This window comes from Tauraco erythrolophus, chromosome 13 (assembly GCF_009769465.1).
Source record: "Tauraco erythrolophus isolate bTauEry1 chromosome 13, bTauEry1.pri, whole genome shotgun sequence".
In the NCBI taxonomy this organism is placed as follows: Eukaryota; Metazoa; Chordata; class Aves; order Musophagiformes; family Musophagidae; genus Tauraco; species Tauraco erythrolophus.
Genome location: NC_141477.1, coordinates 22,260,035 through 22,275,162, shown reverse-complemented (window position 1 = coordinate 22,275,162; position 15,128 = coordinate 22,260,035). Strand labels below are relative to the sequence as shown.

Below are 15,128 nucleotides of genomic sequence, written 5' to 3'. Positions count from 1 at the left end.
GAGTTTGCCAGAAAAATCCGAAGCATTCAACTCACGTCTTTGCAGCAGCAATGTCTCTCTGACAGCCCTTACACACCGGAGCGGTGGGGAAAAGTCGGAAAGTGGCAGCATGTGGTTTCCTGCTCCCTCTCGGCCAAGCCTGCAGGTGGATTAACTGCTGCTTTTCGCTTTTGAAAAGTGGGCAAAGGGGGCAGAGACAAAAATCCTAGAAAATTGCCTGCTCTGCTAAAAATTAAACAGTTCATCATTATGCATTTGCTTTTGAACTCTGTTCAGCCACAAAAAATAAGATGGGGAGAGACAGGCAAGAGAAAACCCTGTTTTTTTCCCAAAGCTTGGCTGCATCAGAGTTGCACGACAGACCCGGGAAAGGTGGTACAGGACTGGAAAAGACAGCTTTCTTCCTACAAGGTGAAGATAGATACATCCAAAAATGACAGCACGAGGTCAGAAAAAGCAAAACCGAGCTGCGCTGCCATTTTAACAACAAAATTCCCTGTAGGGTAGGTCAAGTGCCCTGTCATTTTTCTTACTATCTGTCCCTACAGAACCCAGCTGCACGGTTTCTCTTCCATTCACTTCCACCCTGCTGGCATCCCAGCCCGGAACGGCGGGTCACAATGGAGCAGCACCGTGTGTGTGCTAGAGATTAGGCAGGCGACCGCTCATCGGTGACCCTAATTCTATTCCTGGCCATGGTATTCACTCACAGAGAGATTTTGGGCACTCGTTTCATCTTGGCATCTGCTTCCTCAGAGGTTCCGTGGGGACGGCGCCGTGCACCCACTCCTCAGCAGCCGCGTACGTGGCGCTGCGCAAAATGGAACAGAAAAGCCAACAGAAGGAAACAAAGAAAACTGCCCAGGCAAAATCAGCTGGGGTCAAATACACTGTTCTGTTCAGCCTGAAACAAAAGGCTTGTTTTCAGGTCATTTAACTAAATTTTTTTTTTCTTTCCTTTTAACAAAAAAGAAAACAAACAAACAAACCACAGAGATCACTTGTGAGCTGAACACAAAGTGTTTTTACTTTGGGGGAACTTTCCTCCTCTTTTTCCCGTACTGTTTGACCAGCCCAAACTTGTATTAATAAGTTTCCCATCTACCATACAGAATATTCACCTCCCTAACTGCAGAGCTTGTATTTCCATTAAGTATCACACAAACATCAGATGACAGATTCTAAAGTGCAAATTATTTTTGCTTTTGGGAAAGAGGATAAAGAGAAAACAAGTTGCCTCCCTATCAAGAGTTTTAATGGAGCCCCATGTCCAGCAAAGTACATAAGGTTGAGACTAAACGCTTCCCTGGACCACTCTATGTTATTTTAATGATGCTCTTACTGTGAGAAGATTTTTTGAAACCCAGTTTGAATGGAAGTGGGGAAGGTACGTAAACAGCAGTTCAGTCAGAGGTTACTGAAAGTAAAGCAAAGTTTCTCTACAAAGGCAGGGAATCTTGCTATGTGCTGTCCTCTGTATTTGGATGCTCCTTTGGGTGACAAGTGTGCAACTCCACAGTAACACCTGCAAGGAATTTAGAGACAGGAGAGTCTCTTGCAAAAGGGGTAATGCCAGAGGGTCACTGTCCTAATCCTTGCACGTGTTATTTGCTCCTAATGCCGCTCACTAAGTAACACTAGAAAGTAAGGTGAGATTTACATAATGCTGATCGATTTGAAATTTGCAGTAAGCACAACAGCTCTTGGATTGCATTGCACAGTGCAGCAGCAGCAAAGTCTTTAGCTATTCAGGTCAGCTCTCACACCAGCAACTGCACCTCTGCAAAGCGAGCTGGGGATACGATCGCACGTCAAGCCGGAGAGGACGAAACCCCATTTATCTCGAGACATTTAAAGCCACCTGAACATTGCGTGTCCCAAATGCAGCCAGAGATGAGAAAACTTTTCAGGTTTGTTTGGCTTCTGCTTGAGGAAACTCCGCCTGGGGAGGGCAACGGCCAAGGGGCGGGAGGCGGAGGGCGAAAGGCAGCAGGAGGCAGATCTCTGTGCCCGGGGTAGCGGGAAGCAAGAATAGGATGGGATAGCAAGAAGTGGGATAGCGAAGGATAGTTTGGGTGAGGAATGAAGAGCATTTAAGGATCTCCTGCAGTTCAGCACGACTGCAGCAGGCAGGGCTGCGGGCTGGGGCAAGGCTCTACGGGCAGGTGGCCAGGAGCCCACGGGTGGGTGAGCAGAGGGTGCTGTGGGTCAGGCTCTTGGCACAGCCACAAAGCTCCAAGGAGAACGGAGGGCTCCACGCTGCCCTTGCTGGAGGAGGAACGGTGCACTGCGGGGCTCTGTGCAGAGGCAGCTTGTTTGGTTCCTCAGCTTGTGTACTGCCCTCAGTCCAACGCATGCTGAAGCTCTCCATCCCCAACAGCTTTTTTTTTTTTTTTTTGGCCTGCTTAAAAACCAGCAATACACATGCAAACGTACGTGCCTCGATGAAATCCACACTTTAGATGCATAATTTAAGGTGAAACCAGAAATACACTTGGATTTTGGCAGTGCTTACAAATGGATTTGTACCCTGAGCCTTCCCCCACACCTAACCATGAGCAAAGATGAACAAGAATTTGGGTATAATCCACCCTGCTGCTTAGGAAGCAAACATAAAAGAGAAAGCAAAGCCCTGTTTGGAGAAGGGAGAGAGTTACCTGAGCGATACACTCCCAGGTGTGCCTTAGATAAGCACTGGGTTCAGGCTAAAAGCTCCTCATCACCCTCACGTGCAGAGCCTTTTTGCTGGCCCACCAAGCCCGCTACCCAGCTGCAGTCTGAGCAAATCCAAAAGGCTGGTACCCACCAGAGAAGGCAGCTCATTTGTTTGATCACCGATAGAGGCGACTTCTGTAAACCAGATCTGGCCCAGCAACGAGCTAAGTGGATGGAAAAGCTCCAGTTGCCTTCAAGGCTCATGGTACGAGGTAAATGGCCCTGAGAGCGTGCAGAGATTCGGAAAGTTTTCAACCCAAGAAATATCCCCCCTACGAATGCCCCGCACTGCTCATCACATCACAACCCCGCAGGGCGCTGGGGCCAGTGCCAGCACCCTTACAAGCACAAAGAAGGCACGTCCAGAACTGGGAAGGGGCTGGTCCCCACTGCAGTAGCACCATCACAGAACGACACCCACCATCATCACAACCTTTGCAGGGAAAAAGAGAGAGATGCTTACAAAAACTGCTTCGATTTCTGACTGTCATGCCCATAATTAGCTACGACCCCACACTAACCGTGTTCTAAGGCACTATGGAAGACACAATGGGGAGGTATTTTTTGCAAGCCCCTCCAGTTTTAAGAAAATAATTGCTTAAGCCTCATAAATAACAATTATTTCAATTGATCAATCATTTTGACTCATTTTAGGTTTCAAGTAATATTTAATAGTGCCATGCAGTAAAGTAATTGAGGAATTAAGAATTCATTCGTCACTCTTGTATGTTCTTATTTGAATTAGACCAAATCAAAATTATTATTACTTTTTTAGACAGATAATTTAAATGACAGTCATTTTCGTCGTTTCACCAGAGTATAGAAAAATCTCCTAAAATTAAAAGATTGTAATCAAACCTTGTCCCCCCCATATTCTTTCACGCACACAAACCCACACAAACCGTCTCCCTCCCCAAGTGTGTAAAGCTTTGTTCTCACAGCCCTGAAAACTTAACACTTGAGTAACCTTTCACATAACACTTGAGTAACCTTTCACACTCAACTTAAAGTCTCTTTCTCCAAGTGAAAATCACACTTCTGAGGTCAGTCCAGACACGCCAAACACAGGATTTCAGACTGAAAAGAAAAATGTCTGAGATAATGAAACAGGCGCTTCTCTCTCCAGGGTATTTTACAAAATTATGTTTACGATCAGAAATAATTTACTGATGGGAAATGAGATGCCAGTTACAAGGAAATTCAACGTTAATCCCAATAATTTGCCCTGTGATTTGCTCACAATCTCAAAGCACTTGATGAGCAGCACGTTGCATAACCCAGAGCGATGCGGGGCAGGAAACCTGGCGTCCACGTTACTGATGAGGACGTTGAGTTTGAGAGACCCTAAGCACAGTCTGAAGCACCCTCCTGTCTGCTCCCTTCTCCGTCTTCTCCTTCACAAAAAGACAATCCCTCTCCCTGTCTGAAGGGATGAAGGAGTGAGCAGTGGATTTTTGGAACCTGATACAACATCGTGTGCAGGGAGACGGGGAAACAAGACTCAACCAAAGGGGATCAAAAAAGCAAAAGGGAACACAAGAGTGAAACCAAACACGGCGGGTCAGTTGGGTTTAACTGGGATTAACATTGGGATGTTAATCAGGACCTAATGAAGGTTCTGTAGAGCAGCTAATGTTTTACTATATGAGACTTAGGATATGGCTGAACCAACCACAGCCAATACTCCTTTCATGTGGTCGAGAAGGAAACGCTGATGTATTTTCAGACAATGATGAGGTCAGAAGATTTTTCAGAGTCTGACCTGGCAGCCATGAGAAATGGAAAGCAAGGATCCCACCGAGAGATGGGATCAGCCTGGTCAGTTCTCTTGTAAGAGCAGAGGGCTGGAAGGCAAAAAAAGCTATTAAAAAAAAAAGAGGGAAAGGGCTCAAGATTGATGAGGTGGGCAGTAGCTCATATTTACATATCTGGGGCCTCCATGACAGCAGAAAAAATAAGTTAACCCAAAAACCAGAAATCTAATCTACATTCACTTCCCAAGTTGTCAAAAGCCCTCAGCGTACAGCGGCCGCGCTTGGCTGCCCAGAGGTGTTCCGCAGAGGGACCCCGACCAATAAATCTGTTTGATTTCCTGTTATGAGAAGCAGACAAAGAGATATGGCCAAGGATGGGCAGAGCTGTCCGCACAAGGGAAGAGTCTGTGCTTTCACCCCAAACTCAAACCCACCCTCTCCGAGGTTAGGAAAAGTTCAGTTCACTTTGGGGATTTTTTAGCGTTATTCCTCGTTTTCGCATGTTCCCGTGGGAGCTGGAAGTAGATGGGACAAAGCATTTCTTTCCTGCTGGCAACAAGCAGCCCTGCAAGTGTCACACAAAAGTTTGTTCTTGAGAGACTTCCAGTCCAAGGGTGTGATCTTACAACCCCTCCAGACGCGGATAACGCACTGACATTTTTAATGGCTTTGCTGTTGGTGAGAATTTCTGGACATTACAAGTGGTTTTCCTCCTCCACTTCTTCCTTGCTTTCTTCCCCCCTTCATCCAGCACACGTTACACACAAACAGAAAAAGAAAACAAAGTTTTGGGATCAAAAAGACCGTTTTTCCAAAACCCTGGGGAGAACCTGCACAATGGTCACAATATTGCAGAACAGCAGCTGTTGATAAGGTTCCTCTCAGGAGGTGACATCAGAAGTCAAATGCTATTTTGTCCACCGTACTCAGACTAACAGCCTGACCCTGCAGTCCCTGACCAATACGTGTTTCGTGGCATAAATCTTCCAGCAGTATAGCAGGTCCCCAACAACATTTGAAAGCAATTAGGATGAATGCAGTAGTATTTCAATGTATTTCCCTTCCAACCCTAACCATTCCATGATTCTATGATTTTTCTGAAACATCACAATACTCACATTTCTGCAGATGAATACTTCCAGTACTGCTGGTAATTTCCCTACAACTCCAGCAGCCTCACGAAATCATCACTTAGTGATCCCAGCAAAAAGTTTCAAAATGTCAATTGAGTTTCAATGGTCAATTGACCACGGATGTCAATTTGCTCATTTACATTTTTTGTTTGTTTGTTTTTCTCTAGAGAGACCCAAAATCTATGAAAAGGAAACTGATTTCGATAAGATTGAGAAGGTGGAATTAAGAAGCAAACACAAAATCCAGTGCACCGTAAGTGGGAACCCTGACCCGAAGATCGAGTGGAAGTGGCAGCCCTGCAGCCTCACAGACACGCTGTAAGTGGACATTCCTACAGATGAACGTGTTGCAAACCAGTTTGGTAGTTTCAAGTCAGTTTTTCTTTCCAGCACATCTTATTTACCTTCGTTAAAAACCACAAGCAGTGATTCCCCACCTAAATATCTCAAGGGTTATGAACCCAGCAGACATCTAGTTGCGTACGATCTTCTGGGAGTTACGAGCACCTTCTGTATCATCAGAATTGTGTCAAATAAGTTTAAAGTGACTGAAGAACAGGCTTGAATTTTCTTTAACTTGACCAGCAACGTCCCTCTGACTTACCAAGATCTTTTCTTACACCTCTTGGATGCAGCCTACATGGTTGACACAGAAAAAGCAGATAGGTGCTTTCTGTGGAGAGGTAACACTTTTTTCCCCGTAAGAGCTATTGTCAGACAAACCTGCTAAATCTTGGCTTCATTTAGATGCCATATGGAATTTGTGCCACTTCCTAAGGGTTGTCTTCACTAGTGCACGCTGAGCGTGGGCTCCTGGAGCAGCATCTGCGTTGCAGAAGCTGGAAAAGGTAGCCAAGCCTTCACGCTCTACTGAGGACCCTTTGCTAAAGCTGGGAGGCAGCCCGAGGTGTGAAGACACAGAAGCGAGTCACTGGGTCAAAACTGTCAGGAATGAGGCAAGTTAAAAGCTTTTCCAGATTCTCCTTATACAAGTAGACATTTTTTTTGCTCCTGCTGTTACATAAGCAGAGTCATCTATAGAGGTCTTGGCTGAGGTCTGAATGCTTGCCCTGGTAGCCCCAGGGGACATGTATAGCAATTCTCACCCCACTTCAGCTCCTCCCTGCAATGAGAGGGCTGAAGTTAGGTTTTCCATCCATAAAAAAAAATGAAGGCAGGTCTAGGAAGCAAAAGAGAAAATTGCTGGATGGTTCCTTATCTTCTCCCCATTTCAATTTTTTCCCAAATGTTGTCAATGGCAAGCCATGAGACAGGGGAACATCACAAAGAGGAGCTCCTTTCCCAGGTTCCCTGCTGCAGCAGTTGCAGTGGTGTTGGGTGATCTAGTCTCAGGTCAGGTCTAAAATGTGACCTTGTGTCCCTCCACAAGGGAAACAGCCCGTTCCCACTGCTCCTGCAGGAATAAACCAGCAGAGATTTGTAGGCTTAGGTAGGGCTGTTGGCATCGCGGGTCAGCAGAAGGCACGCAAGCTGCTGCCTCGGAGGTGTTGAACAAGAGTGGAATGGAGCCACCATAGGGAAGCAAGTTATGCATGCTGTAGGAAAGCCACCGAGATGACCTGAAATCTTTTCCAGGCCTTTCTGTCTAGGCAGAGGGAATTGGTCATGAATGCCAAATCAAGCCAGATTCAAACCAGTGACCTGGTGGCAAAAGACCTCACATAACCCCGGCTCCAGCTCTCTGACTCTGATCTTATCAATTTAAATACAATTGCAGAGTGGCTCTACCTCTTCTGGTCTCCAGGGCAGCCTTATCTTTTTCCAGCAGAAGCTGTAGGAGGATTCCTGTGGGAAATGACACAGACCCCGTTTCCTTCTGTTGTCTCACTTCCTCTCTCTCCCTCTCTCTCTCCCCTCCTCACTAGTGCACTTTGAATCCCAAAACACCATCATTGTTCCTTATAGCTGTGATGTGATTTGCTTCCTTTGAGTTTTTTCCCTTCATCCTCAAGACAGAACTGTGCCTTGCAGGAAATCACTCAAGACATCTTCTAATTAGGCTCTTTTGAGAGCTACAAACCCTCCCTTGACCCCGGGTGTTACCCATGCATCTTGTGCGGGTTTGGCAAAGGCACGGTTGATTTATGGATTCGTTTTCTACAGCATCAGCTCTGGGTCATCACCTTTAGAAGTCGATATTCTTTTTACCTCCTATAATTCTAATTTACTACGGCGGGCTCAGAGGCCGCTGGGACCGGCCACGGGAAGTGCGGCGGCTCCGCTGAGGCAGAGGAGGCAATAAGGACACTTCCCTGTTGCACATGGGGATGACTTGTGCAAGGCACAACTGCAGCTGGCTGTGGGACTGAACTCCCAGCCATGCTGGTCTGGAGCTGAACCAGCAGCTTTGAAACGAAAGGCTTCCTCGAGTGGCACGGCTGGCAGTGCCCTCAGCCAGGATTCCTGCAGCTCCAGCCTTGCTGGAGCCTTTGTGCTCCTAAGCATGAGAGCTGGGTCTCTGCTCGTTTATTCCAAGGGCTGTAGATGAAGAAGACAGAAAAGCCTTTTGCCTTTTGATGGTGCACATACACCTTTTCGCGTGACGTGCTACACAGACTACTCTTTGTCCATAATTTAAAAATGATATGAGATATGGCTATCTTCTGGGGAATGTGCAATGCTAAAGGAGCCTTCTGCTGTCGTTATCCCAATATTTATCCATTCTGCATGTCATGTCGGAAAGCTGAGCAGACAGAGACACGCTCAGCAACATTCACCTGCCCCCAGTTTCAAGAGACTGGCATTTTGAATTTTGAAATGCGTTGCAAGTGCTAGAAGAGCACTTAAAAAACCACAGCTGCATTGAGTTGGAGTATAACTCATATCGGCCAGATTAAACTCACATGATTTAATTAGTTGCCCAGTATTTTCTGTTTTCAATCTTCACAAACTTTGGAGGGTTTCCTTGCTGGTCATACCCTGATCTTTGTCTACCTTTGTCAAAGCACTTCGTAAATAATTCTGAAATGTTGCGATGAAGGAATATCTCACAAAGGGATAAGAATCTCCAGCAGCAATAGCTTTTGGTAGTTTTTAAGGCCTAAGACTATTGTCTAAGAATGACATTTAATAATCTTTAATAAAGCCTCCCTGGGTTATTTGCAGCGAGTTGGGTTCTTGACCACCACCTTTGCTTTTCTACTTCCAGATGCAACCCTGATGGGCAAAAAATTGTGGTCCAGGAGAACACGTTCATAGGCAACAAGATCAGAAGCATTGAAAACGTAACCATGAAGCATGGGGATAAAAGAAAGGTATGTGTCTGGTGGAAATCTGAGCAATGATGTCATGGAATAGCAATGGGCTTTGTGGAGGCGACGCTGTGCTCACATGGAGATCTCTCCCTGCAGTTCCCAAGCTGCCACGGGTTGTTAGCATGCTTCAGATTCCACAGCCCTGGGATCATTTGCAGCTCTCTGCTGTTTATAAATGCTGGGATTCTGGCAATGATGTCACATACCCGGTTTAAAACTCTTCAAAGAATTTTGGGTCAAAAACCTCTCTGCCTCCCTCGGTCTTGAGAAAGTGTAAGGCTAGTTCAGTGCAAGAGGGTCCTGTGAAGTGTCTACAACTGATAAGGGCTCTAAATTCATTAAAATGCTTGGCACTTAGCGAGCCCTTTGTACTGCCCAACCTTGCCTACTCTAAGGTAGGAGCAGTTAAACAGCTGCGTAACTTAGGAGGCTCACGGTGGCCAGAGAGAGCTGGTCTGATGTTCAGAGTGTGTGAGTGTCTGCAGGACCTGCCTGTTTCAGCTGGAGTTCTCAACATTTCTTTACGCATTTGGGTTGCCAACCATGTTACTGACCCAATGAAGGTAGGAAGACCTCCTTCCTTCTACACTTCCCTGCCTGCTTTCCCTTCCAAACAGCACTGGGAGCACACTTTCTGCATGAACTGAAAAGATCCCAGCTATGGATTATCTGTTAAAACACCTCCCAGGTACCTGGGATGATACCAAGTGATGCTGTTCACACACGTCCATGCTAATCCTGGAGAAATTGCTGCAGCTCTTCTGCCCTAGATTCACAGACTTCTGGCTATGCCTTGGAGAAGATGTTGTGCTCTGGCTCAGTTGTTTCATCTCTGTTGGACTTGGAGAGGCTTGTGGCTTTAGGAGTGGTTTCGCAGCTACAGGTTTCGAGGTGGATACTCCAGATAGTTCAGTGCCTAATCCTGCAAGGTGCTGAGTGCTGCAGTTCGTATCCTGGTATATCTTTACGTAGATGATAATTTTTGGGCTACTCCTAAGCTTAAAGTTAAGCACAAAGCTAAAGTGCTCTTCTGGATTTGGTCCAGACTAAATCAGCATCTGGCAGGATCAGGGCCTTAGCCATCTGCTCTTTCTCATGGAGACTTTCCAGCTCCAAACATAATCTAAAACAGAGCTCTGAAAACATGGAGGTTGGGCTGGGAAGGAGAAAATCAGTGTTTGCATTTCATTCCTGAGTTTTCCCCTTGCTGGAAGATATTTATAAATTGGATATATTCAGATGGCATAGTGCCCCTTAAGCTCTGTTTTTAATTTATTCTCTAAGAATTTTAGACCTTAGGTAAATGCAACTACCTTATAAGTTCTAATTGTAAAAAATGGAGGTCGGTGACATGTACTTACAAAGTTTCTTCCTTTTCCAAGATTTTCTGGTTGCTGCATGGACTGACCAGAGTTTTGGAGCTCTCATGGCCACTGTTTCCGTATATACAGTCTGTCTAAATACAGGATCTGGTGTCCAAGAGCTTAGTTTATGTCTGATGATCAGTCTAACAGCTACGTTAGTCCCCATGTAAAAGTGAAGGGTTTCACAATTGCTGCGACTCACAAAATATCCGTTGGTTGCTAAATTGTCCCCCATGCTGGGACAGTGAGACGCCTCTACAACACAAAATCAGAAACATTTTTCTGTGTTTTATGCATATGTACACCACTCCCATTTCTTTTTTTACCAATTTTGCTGCGGCAGATATGAAACAGGGTGAAATATTAGTTGGTTAGTGGATTTAAGATGGGATTTGGCTGCAGACTCTGAATAAGATGTTTTAGGAGTGCCACAGAGCTCCTGGATCCAGTGGGACACTCCAAACACATCCTCTGTCAATGCTGGTGCATGATTAGGGACTTCCTAGCTTTCCCCTACCACCTAATCTCCCCAGAAAGGAAAGGTGCAGCAATCTCCAAGTACAACAATCAGAGAAGAGCTAGTGCTCCACTCCCACAGAGGACACCATAGCACCTACCCACAGCTCAGTCCTGACGGCACCAGCTGCCCGAATTTCCTGCCCGTAAAACGTGGTGGACACTAGAGCGCGAGGAGAAGGGAGGCACAGCTGGGGAGATGCTTAGTGGGAATGAGGGCTGCAAGGGAACATCAGTACAAGGACTCAAAAGGACTCCTCAAAAGGACTCCTCTTGTTCCCCAGGAGCTTTGCTGCTGCTCACAACTGCAGAACCACCAACAGCCCCGAGGCTGCCCCTCCTCTGCCCTGCACAGCCATCTCTGCTCTTTCTGTAGACTCCAGGCATCCTGAAGTGTTCGCTTCCCAGCCATGTTCAAAAGCTCAGCCCACGACCCTTTAACTTCAGCTTTTACATATTTCATTACTAAAGTTTCATAAAAATACTTCTTTACAAGTTACATAATTCTACAATTTTTAGCATATTCATTATTTTAATCTCCTCCTGATCCACTGGTTGAAAACGCGTTCTGAGGTGTTTCCTAATAATTTTTACGTCCTGATTAAGATTTACTCAAATTCATAAAACTAGATTTTATGAATCTCAGGTTTCAGCACTTTGTCTCCCTGCTTACATTAGCAGACAATTCCTCTCCTTCTCCCTTTCAGAAGTCCAAGGCTATCTGTGTGGAGTCTTTAGATAATAGAATATAATTCAAAAAAAGACACTGATGAAAACTCATAGCCTTCAGACTTTTTCTTGTTTTTTATCAGTCATTATTCCCACCAGAAATTGAATAGACAGGAAACAGCCCAAGCCATTCCCACCATGTCCTAGCAAGTCATTCATCTGCATTGAGTAGCCAGATGAAATAATAAAGATGTTGGAGTCTGACTGAGCGTGGCTTTTACTGACTGTGTTATGAAACTGGGATTAGCTGAGACTGGTTATTTTTCCTGTGTGATTTGAGGCTGTCCAATGATAGCTAGAGTCTCAGAGCAGAAGGTAGAATTTACCTGGTCTTTAAGATTTCTCAGCATCCCTAGAGTTCACCCTCAAAGAACCGTAGCAGTACACGCTGCTTCAGCGACATACAAAAAAAATGCATTAACTTTTTAGAGCTGCTAAGAATATGGGAAGAAAAACCCAGGAAATTACCAGATGCAGAATCTTGCTCAAAAGCTAGCTGGCAGGGCAGCAAGCAAGGATTTTTCCAGCAGACCGCTGATGCTTGATGTGATCTTTGATCATATCGAGATCTTCAGACATCTATTTGACAAGAGTGGGATGTAAAATCGAGGTCTCTTGTCATCTTTGTCACAGTGATTATTCCATTATTATTCCACAGATAGAGAAGCGAATTCCTCCCTCTCCTGTCTTCTAAAGGCTGAGTCTCACTCTTAAAAAAAAAAAGCATGTGGTTAATGTTATGATGTAATTCACTGAAGTTCTGGTCAAACAGTGGTTGAGGCAATTGCATCGTGACAGTTTAATTTTCCCGGTGGTTTCGAGTCAATATTGAACTTTTCACTTTGTGATTTAAACGACTGTGCAGCTGCCTCCAAAGGCTGCTTTTTAACACCAGGTGAAACATCCGTGATTGCGTGAACCGCCCGAATTTCCTCTTCGAGCTGCAAGCAGCTAGGTTGCTATTTTATTCCCTTCCCTGTGAGTAAACTGAACATACCGGTCTGAGCTTGGGAGAACAGGTCACAGCAGAAAAGAACAGCTAGATCCATACTTAATTCAGTCCTCCTTGGGGTTTTCTTTTAATCTCTTTTCTCCCTTTCATGTACACATGAGAGAGTGGCCTGGCCTTGGGGATGTTTCTCCAATGAAACTCATGCATCTCTCTTGCTGGTGAAATTCATAACCACTCAAGAAAATTGACCCAAAACTGCCAGGTTTAAACCTCCTGAAGGAACAAAAAGACTACATTAGAGCAGTGGGATGTGTTTGGTGAAAAATATGTGAACAACTCAGTAGGGCTGTTGAAATTCGTCCCCCTATGTGGGTGCCCTACTCAGTGAGCTCCCACAAGCCCTGCCACGTTGGTCTCTGGCAGGGGAAGGTGAACAGTCACGCAGTTGGGTTTTTGAACAAAGCGTCCGCTCTCTGGGAGACCAGCCCAGATGTTTCAGGCACTACACAAGCACTGGAGCACATGGACTATACAGGTCTTCTTGAGAGAGCCTGGCTAGCAGCAGGCACTAAGAAATGGCCCTCTGTCTTCCCTGTCCTCTTAAACTCCTTAGCTGCAACCAGTGGGTGCAGGAAGAAGCATGGAGATGGTAATTACTCATGACTAGCCAGCACCCACCCACCTGCCCCAGGGCCAGAAAGCGATGGGTCCATCCATACTGGAAATGTAGACCAGTTCCTCCAGAGGCACCTCAAACCTCTGCTTTTCCCCAGCTTCCTGCCTTGCCCAGCATCTTTCCTGATCACACAGTACCACCCTCAGCTCTGCCATACTGCGAGGAACGCGATGGTTGAAGAGAGAAATGCCGACTGCCAGAGATGACAGCAACCCCTAGAAATTCTCAGTCAGCTCACAGACTTCTCTTACCACTTGTCCTCAGTCCATCCTTTAGCATGTTTTGAATGAATGAACTAAGATCACGGATCAGAATTGTCAGGCTATAAAAATAAGTGTTATTCTGTGCCATTCAAGTAGATGGATTGGGAGCCAGCTGAATATTTTCTTTGCGGGGTCTCTGGTGACGTTCCTATAATTTCATCTCCCTCTAGCCACCTCCACCCCAGCTCTGCCAGAGTTAGACAGCTGACAAGTTTTCCACCCACTTTTTCTACTCCTCATCCTCGCCCACATACAGCTAACGAAGTGAAAGAGAGAAGAATTGTTAACTAAAGCCGTCGGAGAGAGGGCTTAGACAAAGGAAAGAGAAAGCAAGGAATAACAAGACATATTAATTCATGCTGGCTCCAGCTTAAAAAAAGGTCTTGCTGCTCTGTCCTTACTACAAGATGTCTTAAAACACTCACAGTACATGGCTGTGGAATGTTATTTGGCTGCTTCTAAAATAGCTTGTTTTTATCAGTCGGAGAACATTACAGTGCAAGACATATGGACTTTATTGAACCATTCCATTAGGAGTTTTCCCAGCAGCAATGTCTATTTACTTGTCATAGCTGTTCTTCAGAGATCAGTCATTTTATTTCTTTTCTTATTAAATTTTAAACTTAGTTTATTCTTTTATAGTATTTATTTATTAGCTAATAATCCCTTCTTTGGGCTGGCAGTATTGGGTGGCCTTTAGGTTAAGTGCTAGGAAATGGAGCCCTTGACTTCCAAATTCAACACAGGCAATCAAAACTGGTTTGAAGGATGTTTGGTGTTTGGCATGCAGTGAACTCACAGGATCTCAGTCCAGCTCCCACTAGGAAGACGTCTAGACATTACATGCCAATAATTTGTTATTAATTACCATTGGTTCCAGTGTAGTCTGCAAGGAACTGAACCACTGGTGGCTTCCTAAATGTTTCTTTCCAGTCCCTTTTGGTAAAAGACAAAACTATGCGGTCTTAGAGAGAGAAGGAGGATTTGGATGCCCTTTGGTATAGCAGAGTGATGCTTTGGAACACACACGTGCTAGACCAAAGGGCATCCAAGTCCTTGATTTCAATGGGATATCCTTGACCTACAGATCCCTCGCCCGGGGAGGTGGTTGAGTCCCCATCCCTGGATGTGTTTAAGAATAGGGTGGATGATCTACTTAGCGATATGGTTTAATGGGGATTAGGGACGGTTGGACTCGATGATCTCTAAGGTCTTTTCCAACCTAGAAATCTATGAAATCTATGAAATCTTGAACCTGGATTAGGTTAGTTTGGCAACTGAGAACTTTATTTAAGATGTTGGAAAGATAATTGGGAGATCTACCCAGGAGCACACAGATAGAGTGAAAAGCTGATGCATAATGATTCCAAGGGATTCATCTTATTACAAGAAAATCACCCCAAATCCTTCATTTCCAGCTCTAAAATCACATCTATTTCTCTGCTGGATGCTGCTGGTTTGAAAGGCGCGTTTTGGAGGACTCTGGGAGGTGCTAGTTCTAAGACAAGACAGTAAAGTGCATTATCTCTTGTGCTCAGGTGTGTAGCAAACTGGTATCTGAGTGCATAACAGCGATTTTGAGCTTACGAACAAGAAAATTACTTTTTCTCTTTTCCTCCACAAATTTTCCCAAGAATTTGTCCCCAGATTGCTTCCCACCGTCATTTTAACACCTTTTCCACCTTCACATGTAGACACAATTGCAAATAGCTAAGACAAGGTGTCAGTATGGCTGTTTGCTCTTTTATTTT

General features: G+C 45.2%; 1 protein-coding gene across 1 annotated transcript in view; it reads left to right on the top strand.

Moving 5' to 3' along the window:
• The window catches only part of LOC104380953 (vascular endothelial growth factor receptor kdr-like), a 94,609-nt gene that overhangs the window by 32,180 nt on the left and 47,301 nt on the right, over nucleotides 1–15,128 (top strand). The window contains exons 10-11 of the mRNA XM_086619916.1: nucleotides 5,770–5,920; nucleotides 8,772–8,877. Coding sequence (XP_086476042.1) covers nucleotides 5,770–5,920; nucleotides 8,772–8,877 — 257 coding nt within the window. The remainder of the gene's footprint in view (nucleotides 1–5,769; nucleotides 5,921–8,771; nucleotides 8,878–15,128) is intronic.